Below are 18,271 nucleotides of genomic sequence, written 5' to 3' on the forward strand. Positions count from 1 at the left end.
GAAACAAAATTTAGTGCTTTATACTGATTTAAGTTAACTTTCTAGCCTTTGGTCTAGACCTCTCTATAAGGCACAGAATTCCATATATTTTATTTTAATTGCATTTATTTAGATTTGCGCACAAACATGGCCAAAGTTTTCTTTTATGGATAACTTTTAAAAACTGTACAAAAGACCAAGCAGATAGAAGCAGGGGTAGCCAGAGAGATTCGGGCCCCTTTGGAGCTATTTCCTCATTCAGTTTGATCATTCAATTTGCCCCAAGTGTCAACACCCCTGCCAGTACCATATATCCTTCAGTTTCCCAGTTCAGAAAATTATCTACCTGCTCTTTACACAACCTCCAATGCTTTGACCTCCACAATCCTCTGGGTAGAGAATTCTAAAGAGTCACTCTTTCAAAGGAGAAATGCCTCATGTTTAAATAATTGCCCTCTTGCAACTACAAACCCCATTTTCAGAAAAGTTGGGATATTTTCCAAAACAAAAATCTGATATGTTAATTCACGGGAACCTTTATTTAACTGACAAAAGTAGAAAGAAAAGATTTTCAATAGTTTTACTGACCAACTTAATTGTATTTTGTAAATATACACAAATTTAGAATTTGATGGCTGCAACACACTCATCAAAAGTTGGAACAGAGGAATGGTTACCATTGTGTTAATACCTTTTAATAACACTTTTTAATCGTTTTGGAACTGAGGATACTAACTGTTGTAGATTTGCAATTGGAAATTTTGTCCATTCTTGCTTGATATAAGACTTCAGCTGCTCAACAGTCCATGGTCTCCGTTGTCTGATTCTCCTCTTCATGATGCGCCATACATTTTCAATAGGAGATAGATCTGGACTGGCAGCAGGCCAGTCAAGCACACTCACTCTGTATCTACAAAGCCATGCTGTTGTAGCCCATGCAGAATGTGGTCTGGCATTGTCCTGCTGAAATAAGCATGGACGTCCCGGGAAGAGACATCGCCTTGATGGCAACAACTGTCTCTCTAAAATCCTAATATACACCTCAGAGTCAATGGTACCTTCACATACATGCAACTCACCCATGCCATGGGCACTGATGCACCCCCATACCATCACAGATGCTGGCTTTTGCACCTTTCGCTGATAACAATCAGGATGGTCGTTTTCATCTTTGGCACGGAGAACTCGACACCCTTTTTTCCCGAAAACTAGCTGAAATGTGGACTCATCTGACCACAGCACACTGTTCCACAGTCTTTCAGTCCATCTGAGATGAGCTCGGGCCCAGAGAACTCGCCGGCGTTTCTGCATAGAGTTGATGTATGGCCTCCTCGTGTAATACAGTTTCAAGTTGCATTTCTGGATATTTGATAGGTTTCAATGAGGTTACCCCTCATTTTTCTGAATTCTATTGAACACTGGCCCAGAGCTATCAATTCTTCATATAACAAACCATTCAATCCTGGAATAATTTTGGTGAATCTCTTTCGAACCTTCTCAAGTTTCAGCACATCATTTCTAAGATAAGGGGCCCAAAACTGCTCACAAGACCTCTCTAATGCTTCATAAACTATCAACATTACATCCTTGCTTTTATATTCTAGATCTCTTGAAATGAATGCTAACATTGCATTTGCCTTCATTGCCACAAACTCAACCTGCAAATTAACTTTCAGTGAATTCTGCACAAGGACTCCCAAGTTCCCTTTGTACCTCAGTTTTTTGTATTTTCTCTTAATTTAGAAAATAGTCAACCCTTTCATTCCTTCTATCAAAGTGCATGACCATATACTTCCCAACACTGTATTCCATCTGCCACTCCTTTGCCCATTTTCCTAATCTGCCCAAGTCCTTTTGTAGCTTCTCTACCTCCTCAAAACTACCTGCCCCTCCACCTATCTTCATATCATCTGCAAACTTTGAAATAAAGCCATCAATTCCATCATCCAAATCATTGACATAAAAATAATTGGTCCCAACATAGACCCCTGTGGAACACCACTAGTCATCAGCAGCCAACCAGAAAAGGTTCCCTTTATTCCCAATCTTTGACACCTGTCAATCAGCCACTGCTTTATCCTTGCTAGAACTTTACCTGTAATACCATGGGCTTGTAGCTTGTTAAGCACCCTCATGTGTAGCACCTTGTCAAAACTCTCAAAATCCAAGTACACAACATCAACTTTGTTTATCCTACTTGTTATTTCTTCAAAGAATTCCAACAGATTTGTTGGTCAAGATTTTCCCTTGAGGAAACCAAGCTAACTACAGCTTATTTTATCAAGTGCCCCCAAATACCCTGAGACCTCATCCTTAATAATCGACTCCAACATCTTTCCAACTGCTGAGGTCAGACTAGCTGGCCTATTGTTTTTTCTGCCTCTCAACCTTCTTGAAGAGTGGCGTGACATTTACAATTTTTCAGTCTTCTAGAACCATTCCAGAATCTAGCAATTTTTGAAAGCTCATTACTAATGCCTCCACAAACTCCTCAGCCTCCTCTTTCAAAAATCTGGGGTATATACCATCTGATCCAGACTTATCCACCTTCAGAAAATTCAGTTTCCCAAGAACCTTCTCTAACTTCACACACTTCATGCCCCTGACACCAAGAACTTCCACCATACTGCTAGTGTCTTCCACAGTGAAGATAGATGCAAAATACTTACTCAGTTCATCTGCTATTTCATTGTCTCCCATTACTACCTCTCAGGATCATTTTCCAGTGATCCAATATCCACTCTTGTATCTTTTACACTTTGTGTATCTGAAGAAACTTTTTTGTATCCTTTTTAATATTAGCTTACTTTTGCATTTCCTCTTTACCTTTTAATGACTTACTAATTTGCCTTCTGTTGGTTTTAAAAAGCTTTCCAATCCTCTTCTCACTAACTTTTACTGAATTTATACACCCATTCTTTGGCTATTATGTTGGCTTTGACTTAACTTGTTAGCCACAGTTGTCATCTTTCCTTTAGAATACTTCTTCTTACGGATGTATATATCCTGTGCCTTCCAAATTGCTTGCTGAAATTCCAGCCATTGCTGTTCTGCTGTCATCCCTGCCAATATTCTTTTCCAATCAATTCTGGCCAACTCCTCTTTAATTCCCTTTACTCCATTGTAATACTGATACATCTGATTTAGATTCTCCTCAGATTTCAGGGTGAATTCAATCATATTATGATCACATGCCCCCAAGGGCTCTTTTACCTTTTGCCCTCGATCCCTTTGTATGGCATTACAGGGATCAAACCTAAAGCCTTTTTCTGAGGTCCTTGTGACTGTGGGTGTCTGATTTAAATTGCTCTTTCTGTCTGCCTACCCAAGTCAATTTCTTATCTTTAATACATACTGCATGTAAGGTTGCCATAGTCAGAGGGATAAGCTCCCACTACCTATTAAATGCTCCCAGTGGTATGTGTCTCAAATAGCCTCTGACGACTGTGTCCATCACCTGGATCTCCTGGCCTTCATGTGTAGCTTAGCTACTAAGCCTAGTGGAACTGTTTCTACTGACAGGAGAAGGGGCAAAGTTAGGTTACTGGTGCCTTACAACCCTGCTTTGGGTAGATGGGGGTTGGCAGCTCACCTAGGAGAAGGAAGTCACTGATCTCAAACTTCTGCTGCCTTGGGCAGGGCTTTGGGAGTAAACTCTGAGGAAAAATGTAGAGCTGGAGTCCCTAACTCAAGCCCTACATTGATTAACAATTCCTGCAACATTGCTGGTGCCAAGCTATTGGTCTCCGCCATTCCTTTGGATTCATCAGCTGGGTGGAGTGGGGGAGCCTCCTGCAGGGGCAACAGCTTGCCCTCTATATTGTACTGCCCTGGTTTGTGTATTGGCCTGCATATCACTTAGACGGCTAGAACACTACATCCATGGTCAACCCAACCAAATGGAGGGCCTAATATATACTGGAGAGGAGAGATACAGTACTTTGTATTGAGCAACTTCATTTGATTTTGCTTATCAGAGAAGTTCTGTTTATCCTTCCACCAGCTCTGCTATTGGAAATCAACTTTTTCTTTTTTTCCCCAGTTCTGATGAAATGTTCCAAACCTGAAATATTAATATTAATGAAATATTAATGCTGCCTGACTTGCAGAGCGTTTCCAGCACTTTTTGTTGTCACTGCAATGCATACTGTTTGCTTGGCATTCTTTCACATGTTACGTAAGCCTTTCACTTGTGTCATTATTCTTTTTTTGTTCTCAGTTTTATCTTCTGTTACCTCATTCAGTTTTTACATTTTTGTTCTTGGTTGAGGACAAACCACAACATAATTTTCTGTGCTGATATGCTCAGAGGCATCATCAAAAGGATGCAGTAGGAATTTTAAACTGATAGATTGGCATTACAGGTGGCAGCTGCCAAGAATATTTGACAGTGACTGGGAGTACTGTAAGTGATTAGTCGATATTATTTGCTTATCTCCATAAATGAAGAGTAAAATGTCAAGGAAATGAAGAATCAGAGGCGTCATATGAAGATGAGGGTAACATGGAAGTTGACATCAAATTTGATGAAATGTTCCACTCTGAGGCAAGTATACTTAAGGAATATTTTTAAAAAACAACCTTTCAGCTTACAATTAGAGATCCAGCACAGTATTGGGCCCATCCATTCCAATGAGGCTGTGCTGCCCAATTACATCCATGTGACCAATTACCAATATGTCTTTGAAATGTGACAAGGTCATGGGATGGACACTCATGGGGTCAAGGGGGAAAATGTAAAAACTCCTTACAGACATCAGTCCTGTTTGGTGGCGCAATATCAGTGCTGGACTCCGGAATGAAGGTTCCTGAGTTCGAATCCAAGTCGGGTTGAGTGTCGAGCTAGCAACTCGGCCTCGTAAAAACAAGAATAGCTTGCTACGGAAACACCGTCATGATGGTGCCCCGATAACTCCACTGCCGAGTTCAGGGCTAATCATCTTCTTCCTTACAGGCATCGGCAATATTGAAACTGTGTTGCTGGTGCTGTAATACTAACCACTACATTACTGCATTACCCCTATAGGACTTTCCTGCATTGAAGTTTCTGTACAAACACTTAATATGCTCTCTCTAAAGGTAGGTCACAATGTTGAGGCTAGTCAGCATTGAGATTGGCACTACTGCTGTGCAAGGCACATTGAGTTATAATGTTGAAAATGGATATATTATATAAAAAAGCAGTGAAAAGTGTCAAGTAATAATTGAGTGCTAGTGGGTGTTTAATGACACCACTGGGTTCTTGCATGGGATGCAGATAATGTCCTGCAGTACAGTAAGAGCGTAAGGTGCTGCAGGTCTACCCCATCAGTGAGTTACTGGTTGGTGGAGAAACTGAAGGAGCAGGATTTGGAGCAGATTGTGCCGTTGCCTGCATCAGAGGAGATGGGGTGAGAGGACGGTGTGTAGTCTAACAACAGGTGATCATCTTCATTGCTCTTCTTGTGATCACAAGACCCTGTTGGACATTGTTAATGTGCGATGCTGCAAGTCTGATTCACTGGTTTATTGGCAGACGGCAGGGAAGCTGCATAGCCTCGGCTGTAGCACAGACAAGGCCTCAAGCCATGGCATTGCCTGATTGCAGCTGCCCAGGGGAGAGGTGTTGGAGTTGGTGCACTACACCAGAGTGCCAGAGACAGTATGGTGCAGTGTCCAGGCTGGAGTTGGTGCTGTTCCCCAGTGTTTGCTCGGCAGAAGACAAGCCATATTTTGTTCCTCCGCATTCTGCTGCAACATTTATGAATTCTGGGTCTGAGACTTTTTTTTTGTGTGACCACTTTACTGATATATTTGCCTGCTACTTTATATCTGCTATATGTACCTCGTGCTGTTTGTGACTGTTGCTACTGTGTTTTGCACCTTAGCCCTGGAGTAAAGCTGTTCGTTTAGCTGTATTCGTGGGTGTTCATGTATGGTTGAATGACAATTAATCTTGAACTTGAATGGAAGGTGTAATTTAAAATCCATTATGTGACAAAGATGAAACTTATTTTTGGAAAATGTCTTAGAAAATGTGATAAATGTTTGAAAATAAGTTTTCTTGTAAAGCTTAGAGATTTTTTATAAGATATACCTCTAATATTAGTAATATTTTTTATTACCTTTAGAAGTCTGAGGAATGTAAAAGGTTAAGTAAATTAAGGGTTGATTAGCTTCTTTTTCTGTGCATGTCAAGGCTTTGAGAAATAGTGAAACTACTAAATATGAAATTGAATCAGTCTCTGCACCTTAATGTTTGTGGTCAGTAACAAAGGGGTAACACTGTTGACCTAGAAGAGCTTATGCCCAGTAACCGTGAAACTAACAGGCAAGGAATGCAGACCATTAGACTCTGAAAGCTTAAAAAAAAACTTAGATTCTGATTTTATTTTCTATTGGAAGTGAAATAAGACTTCAGGCATGTACAAGGAATCAAATCAGATTCTGAAGTATAATTGTAGTTAAAATTATAGCAGACCCATTTTTACTATCTATGGAAATTATCATGCAATGGAGAGAGTGACATCACTTGTGCAAAATCAGATTTTTGGGACTTGGAAAGCTGACGTAGTGTAGTAGTTAGCACAATGCCGTCTCAGCACTAGTGACCTGTGTCCAAATCTACCACAGTCTGTAAGGAGTTTGTACATCCTCCCTGTGGCACATGGATTTCCTCCGGGTGCTCCAGTTTCCTCCCACATTCCAAAGAAGTATAGGTTAGTATCTCTAGATAAACTGTCTTAACACTAGTCTTCACCTGGTTCAACAGGATTTAACAATCTGTAAAAAGATGGAATTCATATCCATTGATTGCATCAGCTCTGTTGATTGTGGAGGAGATGGGAATCACTGGCAGCATTTCTGTATTCTAATTGCATATTGTAATTTCCTGAATTATTTGTCTCTTTTACACAGTAACGATGGTGAATGTAGGCAAAAGATTCTTAGATCTGCATATTTTGGGCTATTCGACTACTTAGTTGCTGCATTTCACTGTTGTAAAATTCAGGACCAGCTATTTGGCAGCTATTATGAGAAAAAAATTAGATCCAAGGTTAGATAGCATTATACAGTAGGTTACTAGATCAGTATCCAGAAATCTGGATCTGGAGACAAGTATTTGAAACTTGCTTGCTACATGAGAGCTGGGAATTTGAAATTGCAATTAAATGCTAAGTTCAATAATAATTGCGTGAAGCTATTGTTTAAAAAAAAATCACTTTGTTCCTTGAAGGAAGGAAATCTGCTATCTTTACTTGATCCATCCTGCATGTGATTTCAGGTTAATTTAGGCTGGCAGATCATACTACCACAAGGAACAGATGAGACATGTATAACAGAGGTATTGAGAGGCCCCATCTGCTCTCAGAGGACACCAAAAGTAATTTCAAAGAGTAGGAATGTTATCCCTAGTGCCCTGCCAGTAGTTCAAAAACACTTTATTGGCTGTAAAATACTTTGCAGCCAATGAAGCAGTTTATTTTTAAGTTAGCTATTTAAGATGTTAGCTAGATAAAGGGGAAAATTTATAGAGAATTTAGTGCAGAAACAGTCCACACCATCCATGCTCATCATTGAACCTAATAATTAGTGATGCTGATTAAAGGAAACACTCTGGAACAAAGGACTAGCTCGGTGGACAACGTGAATAGCCAGGACTTGTTGGATGAGAGAGCCTATATATGTGCTATATTGCTCTATGACCTTAATAAACATTCTTGATACCTTCAGTGATCTGTAGAGAGTCTAGGAATAAATGGATTGCTTGTTGAATTAGTGGGGATGTAAATGCAGGGATCAGAGCTGGGCCCCAAATTATTCACAATGGGATGGGTGAGCAGACAAATACTGTGTTTCTAAGGTCTGTTTATTCTCCAAATTACTCTTTCAAGTTATTGTACATTCCCTTGACTTGTTACTCTTCTCCACATGCATTTTCTTCAGCATTTGTTTAGATTAAATTCTATTAACCACTTTTTCTCACCAACTGACCAGATTTTCATTATCTTTCTACAGTCTAAGGTTTTCATCCTCTGTCAAACACAGCCAATTACTGTGCCATCTAAGAGCTGGTTAATCATCTTGCCTTCAATGTACTTATCATTCTAATCCTCTTTGTTTCTGGCCAATGGCCCAATATTGGATCTTTCTTTGATCCCATTGGCTTCTACTTTTTGATTAGTTTGCCAGGTGGAATATTTGTCAAGAAACAATGAATGAAAGTCAGTTGTTTTTTCTTCTTGTCGTATTGGGCGGCAACCTTGTCATTTCTTTAGCATATTTTTTGTGTTTTTTTTATATAGGCTGAGTTGTTAGCTCGACACTCAACCCAGCACAGATGAAAGTGAATCCAGGACCGCTCATCTTGAAGTTTGGTGCAGATGCTACTGTACCACTGGCCAGCACGTGTAAGCTGGTGGACCCTGATTAATTAGTGACTTCCATTGTGAAGATCTTACACTGTCCTCTAAGAATTGATTCCTAAACGTACACAGCTTCAACATCAAATAGAATGGTCTGAAATTACTTGAGTCCTCCAATTCCACTGGCATCCTCCTATAGTCAAGGGTGATTGAAAATCTGTATCCAGACCCGATTGCTAAATCATTTCCCAGTCAACCATTCTTAGCCTCAAACCAATTTAGAGCTTTTATTCCTATTTTACCGTTTTCAATAACGATAGATTTCTGAATCATAATCAGTACACAAATTCTCTCCCACTGGTACACCTTTCACCTGTTCAGCTTTATTCTTCGTAATACAGGATTGACACAGATCCCCATCCCTATCTCAGTAGGCTTTTTACAGATGGGCTAAAATTGGTACTCTAAAATCTATAACTCTTTATGAAAGGTTTGCTGAAAATCTGTAAAAAGTACTACCTAGTACATTGTCAAAAAAAATTACCTCACAAATTTGCCTCTGATTTTCTGGAGACTAATGGGAGCTGACCAGGGGGCAGTTGGGTTGAAGTACATTCCTCTTTGAAAGTACTTCAGTGAGGTGAAGAAGAACAGGAGCATTACATTCCACCCTATCTAGTCCTTTCAAACACGCTGTCTGTAAGAGGGGTGTACATCCTTCCTGTGAGCAGGGGGCTTCCTCTAGGTGTCCTGGTTTCCTCCAAAGACTTATCGGTTTAATAGGTTAATTGGTGTACAAACATGATGTCTTCCCACAGGGCTGCATGCACTTTCAGATACTTGAGTAACTCCCAATTGAACATCCCTCCACTAATATGCCTGGCAATACACTCCTCACACTGACTACTTGTGGAGAAGAGACAGACAGACAGACGTACTTTATTGATCCCGAGGGAAATTGAGTTTCGTTACAGCCGCACCAACCAAGAATAGTGTAGAAATATAGCAATATAAAACCATAAATAATTAAATAATAAGTTAATCATGCCAAGTGGAAATCAGTCCAGGACCAGCCTATTGGCTCAGGGTGTCTGACACTCCGAGGGAGGAGTTGTAAAGTTTGATGACCACAGGCAGGAATGACTTCCTATGACGCTCAGTGTTACAACTCGGTGGAATGAGTCTCTGGCTGAATGTACTCCTGTGCCTAACCAGTACATTATGGAGTGGATGGGAGACATTGTCCAAGATGGCATGCAACTTGGACAGCATCCTCTTTTCAGACACCATTGTCAGAGAGTCCAGTTCCACCCCCACAACATCAGTGGCCTTACGAATGAGTTTGTTGATTCTGTTGCTGTCTGCTACCCTCAGCCTGCTGCCCCAGCACACAACAGCAAACATGATACCACTGGTCACCACAGACTCGTAGAGCATCTTCAGCATTGTCCAGCAGATGTTAAAGGATCTCAGTCTCCTCAGGAAATAGAGACAGCTCTGACCCTTCTTGTAGACAGCCTCAGTGTTCTTTGACCAGTCCAGTTAATTGTCAATTTGTATCCCCAGGTATTTGTAATCCTCCACCATGTCCACACTGACCCTCTTGGATGGAAACAGGGATCACTGGTGTCTTAGCCCTCCTCAGGTCCACCACCAGCTCCTTAGTCTTTTTCACATTAAGCTGCAGATGATTCTGCTCGCACCATGTGACAAGCAAGAGAACTTGCTATTTTTTTATATACATTATTCATTTGCCAGTTATATTCACAGTCATCTGGTTCTTGACCCGCTCCCAGCGGGATTCCAAATGCACCGTTCACTTGATCAGTGTTCCCTTCACCCCTGCGACCAATACTGTCGAACCGGGCTTTGTTGGGGTGTATTGCACCGGGGGAATCGCCTGAGGTCGCACAGCTTCTTTTTGGACCAGCGGTCACATGATCCTGATACTATCGGTGAAGAATCTGGTCACGTGAATCCATTGGAGTTTTGTTTTGACCTGCTGCCTTCGGGACAGCTGCTACCGTCATAACTCTGGTGGCCCCTGGAGGAGGCGGGAAGTGTAGAGCACAAACGAAAAGAAAGGCAAAGCGCATTAAGAGGAGGGAGCCTGTGGATTTTCGGATCTCGGTGCCTCTTTAAGTCAGGCAGGCGAACTCCTGACTCAACATGAGCCACTGAAGCACAAACGCTTGATCAAATATTTTACGTTTAATGAATACTTTAGGAAGTTTAAGAACACACGAGAATTTAAATCCGAAGCACCTTAAGTCCCGACGAAGGGTCTCGGCCCGAAACATCGACTGTTTATTCCCCTCCATAGATGTTGCCTGACCTGCTGAGTTTCTCAGCATTTGGAGTGTGTTGCTCTAAATTTTCAACACTGCAGAATTTATTGTGGTTATGATTTGCAGCTAAAGGCGCCGTTGCCGTTGGTAAGGTTGGTTAAAGTTGATGAATGAGGCTGGAGATGCGGGAATGCAGGTAACCCGAAGGATTTCGGGCTGCGGGATACTAAAGCGGCAAGGACGGATGGAAAGTATTGAAAAGTACAAGGATATTAACATCACTATGATTGTTTCTGAACTGCAGAGTTGGACAGCACGGGAAGAGCTCGTCAGCCCACCACCTCTCGAGCAACCAACCCGGGTGGGCTCCGAGACCCAGTGGCAAGGGAAAGGAGGTGTTGGGAACTTGCTGCTTTGAAGAACAGTCGCACGGGTTTTGACACTGTGACGCTAACATTGAAATAAAATTAAAACGTACAGGGAAGTAGACGCAAGTTTGCTAATAAAAATGTATGCCCGATAACCAATGATGTATACGAATTTTCTAAATTGCGAACTGCCATAGCATTCCTACAGTTCTTAATTATCGCTCACTCCAAGGTTTTGCTGGTGCGCTAACTTCAATTAAAACCCACTGTGACTTTCAATTCCCGAGCACCACCGCGGCATTTCCACCCAGCCGTCTTTTCCAGGCGAGCTCCTGAGTAGTTAGACCACCTTTCTCTCAGAACACCCCCACCCACCCCTTCTCTCTGCTGCTGAAGTTATTCAGGAAGCAGCGGATTCCCAAGTCACTCCACCACCGCCAATGAGCAATTAGTGAGGCGTCGGCTTGCTGAGACATTGGGACAACCGGCTGACAGCTGGATAGTATCGGCTCCCATCAATATCACTCAGGAACCAGGAAGGATATTAGACATACTTTAACTATGGACACACAGCCAAGAATGAACTCATGCCCACCATTACACAACAGCCATAGCTGTGTAGCTGTCCTTACTATTTTATAATTAAACCTTGTAATGCAATGATTAAAGATCAGGTATCAACGGTATTTGCCACATACATTTATACATGTATCCTGAGGACTTGTGGAGACTGTGTGGTGGTTTCTTTCGAACTTATAGTCTTTTAACATCTTTGGACTATTTCTACCGTGCCCATGGTCTGTTTTTTTAAAATCAAATTGTGGTATTGTTTGCACTGTTGTAACTATGTGGTTTTGTGCAGGTCTTGTAGCTTTAGTTTTTGGTCTTGTTTGTCTGGTGGATTTGGAGCTCCTTTCCGGGGAACGCGCTAAGATGGTAGCGCGATATTAATACGCACCAGCCTCTCTGGACTCTGGATTGGGGATTGCCAAACGTTATGTGGATTTTCTGGTGTAGTCCGTTTTGTCATGTGCTTTGTTGATATCATTCTGGAGGACCGTTGTCTCATTTTTTAACTGCATTGCATTTGTGGTTTTTAAATGACAATAAACTGAATCTGAGAATACAGAATTATATAAACAAATAAAGGTAGACGTTAAAGTACGTATATATAAATAAATTGTGCATGAATACATAAATACCAGGGTATATTTACTAAGTGAACAGTATTGTACAAAGTGATTTAAGGTGTTTACAGTGGCAGTGCAGTAACTGAGGTGGGGGGGGCATAAACAGCAATGGATGATCAAATTAACTACCTGGTTGACAAAACCAGGTGTTATAATAGCCTTATAGCACTTCCCAGAAGGCGGCCTTCGTCATTAAGGACCCCCATCACCCAGGCCATGCCTTGTTCTCATTGTTACCCTCAGGAAGGAGGTACAGAAGCCTGAAGACACATACTCAACGGTTCAGGAACAGCTTCTTCCCCTCTGCCAAACGATTGAGCCCATGAACACTATCTCATTACTTTATAATTTCTATGTTTAACTATTTAATAGATATACCTACTGAATTCAGTTTTCTCCTGTTATTACGTATTGCACTGTACTGCTGCCACCGAAGGCAACAAAATTCATGACACATGCTGATGATTCAGATTAAACTTGACTGATTCTGAAGGCTGGGTGGTGTCCACAATGATGAGTCCTGCCCATTTAATTTGCCTTGGAGACTACCACAGTGCACAGTGTGTTGGAGTTTTTCACCCTTTGGAGGGGGACAAAGAAGGGAATTTTTAGTCTCCCCTCCTTCACAGTGTGAAACAGGTAAAGAAAATGCTGCTTACTTTTGGAAACCGATTTGCAACCAAATGGTAATGTACTTCTGTTTTGTTCATATTTTGTTCCACATTCACCATCCTTGCCCATCTTTATCCAGAGAAGTGGTGAAACATTTATGTAATATTCTCACTCCAACATATTGTTTCTTTAACATAGAAGCATCAGCAAACAAAATTTTGATACTGAACCAAAAAAAAAGCTTGATCAAATATTTAACCTTTAATGAATGCTTCAGAGACTTTTTGAAGGAATACACCAGAGTTTAAACATGAAACAGCAAAAGGGATTGTTGCCATTGGTCAATGATCTGTCAGGAGCCAGAGATGGAGAGGTGCAGGTAACCTGGAGGACTTTGGGCATTAATGGTGTAAGGATGGTGGGAAACAATTAGAAATAGAGAGTTTTAAAATCACTTTGGTAGACCATTCCTCCACTGCACTATTTATTTTATTTCTTATTGTAGCTCAAAGTAATTTTTAATGCCTTGTCCCAAAACAGCAAATTTCAAGACATACACTCAGTGATTATTTTATTAGGTATCTCCTGTACCTAATAAATTGGCCACTGAGTGTATGGCTGTGGTCTTCAGTTGCTGTTGCCCATCCACTTCAATGTTCAATGTTCAGTGATGCTCTTCTGCACACCACTTTTGTAATGTGTGGTTATTTCAGTTAATTTTGCTTTCCTGTCAGCTTGAACCAGTTTGGCCAGTTTCCTCTAATCTCTCTGATTAACAGGGCACTGGATTTTTTTTTGTTTTACACACCATTCTCTGTAAGCTGGTGATTGTTGTGCATGAAAATCCCAGGAGATCAGCAGTTTCTGAGATATTCAAGTCTAGCACCAACAATCATTCCACAATTAAAGTCACTTAGATCACATTTCCTCCCCATTCTGATGTTTGGGTCCGAAAAACAACTGAACCTCTTGACCAAGTCTGTGTGTTTTCATGCATTGAGTTGCTGCCGCGTGATTGGCTGATTAGGTGTTTGCATTAACAAGCACGTGTACAGGGGCCACTGTGTGTATGTTCCTATCTCTACTTCCATAAGCTTTGGTACTCCCGGGTGTTAACAGCTCTGCTGTGTTGTTATCCTCTAGGTCCACTTCCATTAATTATATTGATTTTCATCATTTTTTATAACTTCCTTTGGCTCTCAAATTATGTAAAGAATGAGGTTTCCCATTTTAACCCAAGACAAACTGAAGAAATAGTATCAAAATTTCATATGGGGAAATGAGGGTTGTAGGAGTAGAGACTGATGGCGCTTTTTGAGCTAGAATATCAGTGTTTTTGTGGAACTGGGTCACCAGAAAGCCAACGTTTCTTTCTGAAATTGAAATTTCTTCCATGCTCTGTATAATGTTCTCTTAACTTATCGCTAAATAGACACAGGAATGATCTTTTTTCTCTCTTTTATTCTGGTTCTGGCTTAGCTTTTCACTTATACGCTTTTTTCTTGCCTCCGCCCAATCTTGGTCATATTGCTGAAGTTTCATACACAAGCCGAAATCTTTTGTGATGAGTCACTGCATTTTCAAGCACTGTCTTCAGGAATTCCTTGCGTGCATCATGTATGTCCTTTGCACAGGCATCTCACTTTACAGAAAGGCTTTAAGACAAACTTATGATCCAGCAGGGGAAAAAAAACACACATTCCTTTGCAGAAGATGCTAATACAGCACTTCCTTCAGAAAATTGAACAGTTTTATGATTCTACCAATTTTTAAAAAAATGTGTTATTGTCTAAACCATTAGTCAGCACAGATCAGGGGCCAAAGGTTAATGATCTGCTATAAAATGGCAGGCTGAGGAATTGTCAAGGTTGAGCGTAGATTTTCTGGGATTGGGTAATATAAGGGTGAACAGGGAGGATGGAATAATAATAGTGATGTTGAAGGAGCTGGTTGAAAAGCCCATGTATGGAGGTTACTGATGTGTCTGTGCACAACTACGTATCGATTAAATAAAAGCATGTATGCGGGAGATGGCTTTAACTGGTGTACTCATTGCGGTGAGAGAGGGAGAGAACACGTAGACAACTGTATGCGCAGACAATAGATCAATGTGTAGTGCTCAGGAGGGGTCTTGTTCTAAAAGGAATAGATCCATGCATTACACTTCCTCCCTCTTTAGATTAATGCAACATAAAACTGTATATGTATAAAACATTCAATTTCTCTTTCACAAACCATATTCCAAATAAACATGTCTTCACAATACCAGTCCATAGCTAACTTCACAGTCCTAAAGATTCAGTCTTTAGGATGAGACTATTTCTTTCAGGATTGTGCCTCTGGACCTGTGGAGTTGGATCAGGTTTGGCAGGTGTCTTGTCTAGGACAACGTTCTAGGTGTCACTTTGTTGTCAGTGAGACCATCATTGGGAGGTAAGTCCAGTGACCGTAACGTGTCTGTCTTGTTGGTGTGTTCTTTGGTAGAGCATCCAGTATCTGGTCCACATGATGTCTCCATCTCCAACCTCTACTGCGTACGTCAGTGGTCCAGTTCTTGTAGGCATCCTACCGAGTGCCTGCTTCTCGGTGGTCACGCACTAGGACTTGCTGTTCAATCTCGAAGCTCCTTGCTGCTGCACTTGGTAACTGTCTGAGTTGTTTATTCTGTACTTCCCTCTGGAAGTCTGGTTTCAGGAACGCTATGCGAAATCTCAGATTCCCGTTTTGCAGCCTTGCAGGTGTTTGATTTGTCATCACATGAACAGAGTTCCAATATACAAAAAGGAAGTTGTCCACCTTTTGCTGTAGAGAAATGTCCTCCTTACCCATTGCTTTAACGAACTTCTTAAAGTTTTGGATAAACCTTTTAGCTAACCCATTCATTGTTAGATGGTGAGGAGCTGACTTGAAATGTCTGATGTCGTTTTTCTTCATGAACAGTTAGAATTCTTCTGACATGTATTATGGTCCGTTATCACTCGTGATTTGTTCTGATAAGCCATTTCTGGCAAAGATGGTTCTCAGAGCAGGGACAGTCTTTGCTGTGATGGTTGATTTTGTTGTTATAAGATTCGGCCATTTTGAGTGAGCATCCACAGAATCGGGAACGTGGAATCCATGGATGACCCAGCAAGGTTAATATGTACTCTTTGTCATGGTGAAGACAGCTAGTCCCACACAGGATGTGGGGGTGTATTTGAACTTCCTGGCATCCTGAACAGCTCTTGGCTAAGTATGTGATCTGTTTATCCACTCCCTTCTCAAACACCTTCTGATTAGCATTAAGCGGCTGTGACAGCCTCTGGTTAGTGCTACCATTTGGGCTGCCATCGCTGGTTGATGCCACACTGAAAGCTTTGACTGAGTGCTAATCTAGTTGGATTTTTCTCAACCATTCATGTCCAAGAAGTGCTGACCTTCCACTTTTAAATACTTAAAGCTCTTACTGTCGTCTTTGATGTCCATACATCACATTTACTTTCATTTTGCCTTTTGGAGACACTTATTCACCTGTGTAAGTCTTTAGCATCACTGAGGTCTTCTCTAATGGTATCTTAGAAAACAGTCTGTTGTAGTCAGCCTCTGGAATTACAGACAATGCTGACCCTGTATTCAGCTCCATTTTCAGTTTTACACCAGACCCATCAATTGCGATCCAGATGATTTTGTAATCTGCTTCAGTTATACTATGCAGTTCTGGACATGCAGTTCACCTTTATCAGACTCTATGTTGTTTGAGTCTGTTTTACATTCAGTAACTTTATGCATTTGCTAAGTTTTGTGTTTGAGACTTTTCACTCGGTTGTGCTTTCTGTCTCCGTTGCACATTCTGTCTTTGTGACCTTGTCTGTGATCCTTCTGCAGACTTTCTTTGAACCAACAATCATTTGTGTCTTGGGAGGTTTTGCCAGATCAATAACATCTTTGGGTTTTTGCACCATTCACGGACATTTTGTGCATTTCACATTCTAACCTCCTTTTCTGTAGTTCTGCATCCTTTGCTGCAGTCTCTAATGATATTGAAATGGTCAATGCCTGTTCTAAGGTTAGGTCTTTTGGACTGTAGCCTCTGTTGAGTGCTTTGACATACAAGCCTGTCCCTTAATGCATCGGAAAGTCCATCTCTAAAGTCACAGCACTGGGAAAGTTTGCACAGTTCTGCAATTTATTCAGAAATGCTTTCACCTTTTGACTGGTTCCTTTTGTAAAATCTAAATCATCAACTTCATCAACATCTTGTTTTCTGGCGTTTCAGGGCTTACTAGTGTGTGTAAGAGACTGTGCGTCCTTGCACCAATTAAGCTAAGAACTTCAGTGGCTTTCTTTTGCTTCTCCATGTTGTTCACATTACAATATAGTTCAGCCCTCTCGATATAAGACTCCCAACACTATCAAATTCATCAACTTCCCCGACAGAAGCAATGGCCATGTTATGTTCACTTTAAATTCAGCACACCTTTCGCTGTTACTATGCATTGTACTTATGCCTGTGTTAGTGTCCATGACGGCCTTCTCTGTACTGTTCAATTCTTGCTGTTTCGTCCAATAATTGTGCTGTAACTGTTGGTGCAGTTTGTGATTTTTTCTGGCATTCAGGTTTGTACTCGTCGCCAATTTATTGTGTCTGTGCACAACTATATACCGATGAAATAAAAGCACATATGTGGGAGATGCTTTAACTGGTGCATTCACATTACAGCAAGAGAAGGGGAGCACTGCGCATTCGTAGACAGCAGCAAATTGTCTTGTGATAGGCTAGGATTAAATCGGTGGGTTGCTGGGCAATTTAGAAGACCCTGTTCCACAATTAAAAGTCTTCCACCGTTCTCTTATGCAAAAGGGGATAAAGTTCAAACTCATTCAACCATTCCTTATAACTCTAGGTACTCAGTTCCTGCCAGCATTCTTGTCTCAGAGCTAGTCTACAGCATTCTTAAGGGGGAGGATGAGCAGCCAGAGGTCATGATACATATTAATACCAATGACATAGCTAGGAAAAGGGAGGAGGTCCTGAAGAGAAGATATAGGGAGTTAGGTAGAAAGCTATAAAGCAGGAGCTCAAGAGTAGGAATCTCTGGGTTGCTGCCTGTGCGATGCACCAGTGAGGGTAAGAATAGGATGATATTGCAGGTGAATGTGTGGCTAAAGAATTGGTGCTGGGGAAAAATTTCAGATTTATGGATCGTTGGGATCTCTTCCGGGGAAGTTATGACCTATACAAAAGAAGTGGATTAGACTAAAATCAAGGGGTCCAGTATCCTAGAGCAAGAGCTGTTGGGAAGGGTTTAAACTAGGTTAGCAGAGGGATGGGAACCAGAGTGATAGATCAGAACATTGAACAGTTAACAGTAGATAAAATGTATAAAGGGACTGTGAGATTGGATAGGCAGTGGATACGTTCAGCTGGATGGGTTGAAATGTGTCTATATCAATGCGAGAAGGATCAGGAACAAGAGTGATGATGAACTTGGTGCATGGATCAGCACATG

At 41.2% G+C, this 18,271-nt stretch overlaps 1 protein-coding gene across 1 annotated transcript in view; it reads left to right on the plus strand.

Annotated features, from left to right (window-relative positions):
- LOC140726191 (lactosylceramide alpha-2,3-sialyltransferase-like) overlaps positions 1 to 12,754 on the plus strand; it is a 102,517-nt gene extending 89,763 nt beyond the window's left edge. Inside the window, exon 7 of the mRNA XM_073042222.1 lies at positions 10,917 to 12,754. Within this exon, the coding sequence (XP_072898323.1) occupies positions 10,917 to 11,030 (114 nt within the window). The 3' untranslated portion in view covers positions 11,031 to 12,754. The remainder of the gene's footprint in view (positions 1 to 10,916) is intronic.
- The last annotated feature ends 5,517 nt before the right edge of the window (positions 12,755 to 18,271 follow it).

Source organism: Hemitrygon akajei, chromosome 4 (genome assembly GCF_048418815.1).
Source record: "Hemitrygon akajei chromosome 4, sHemAka1.3, whole genome shotgun sequence".
Classification (NCBI taxonomy): Eukaryota; Metazoa; Chordata; class Chondrichthyes; order Myliobatiformes; family Dasyatidae; genus Hemitrygon; species Hemitrygon akajei.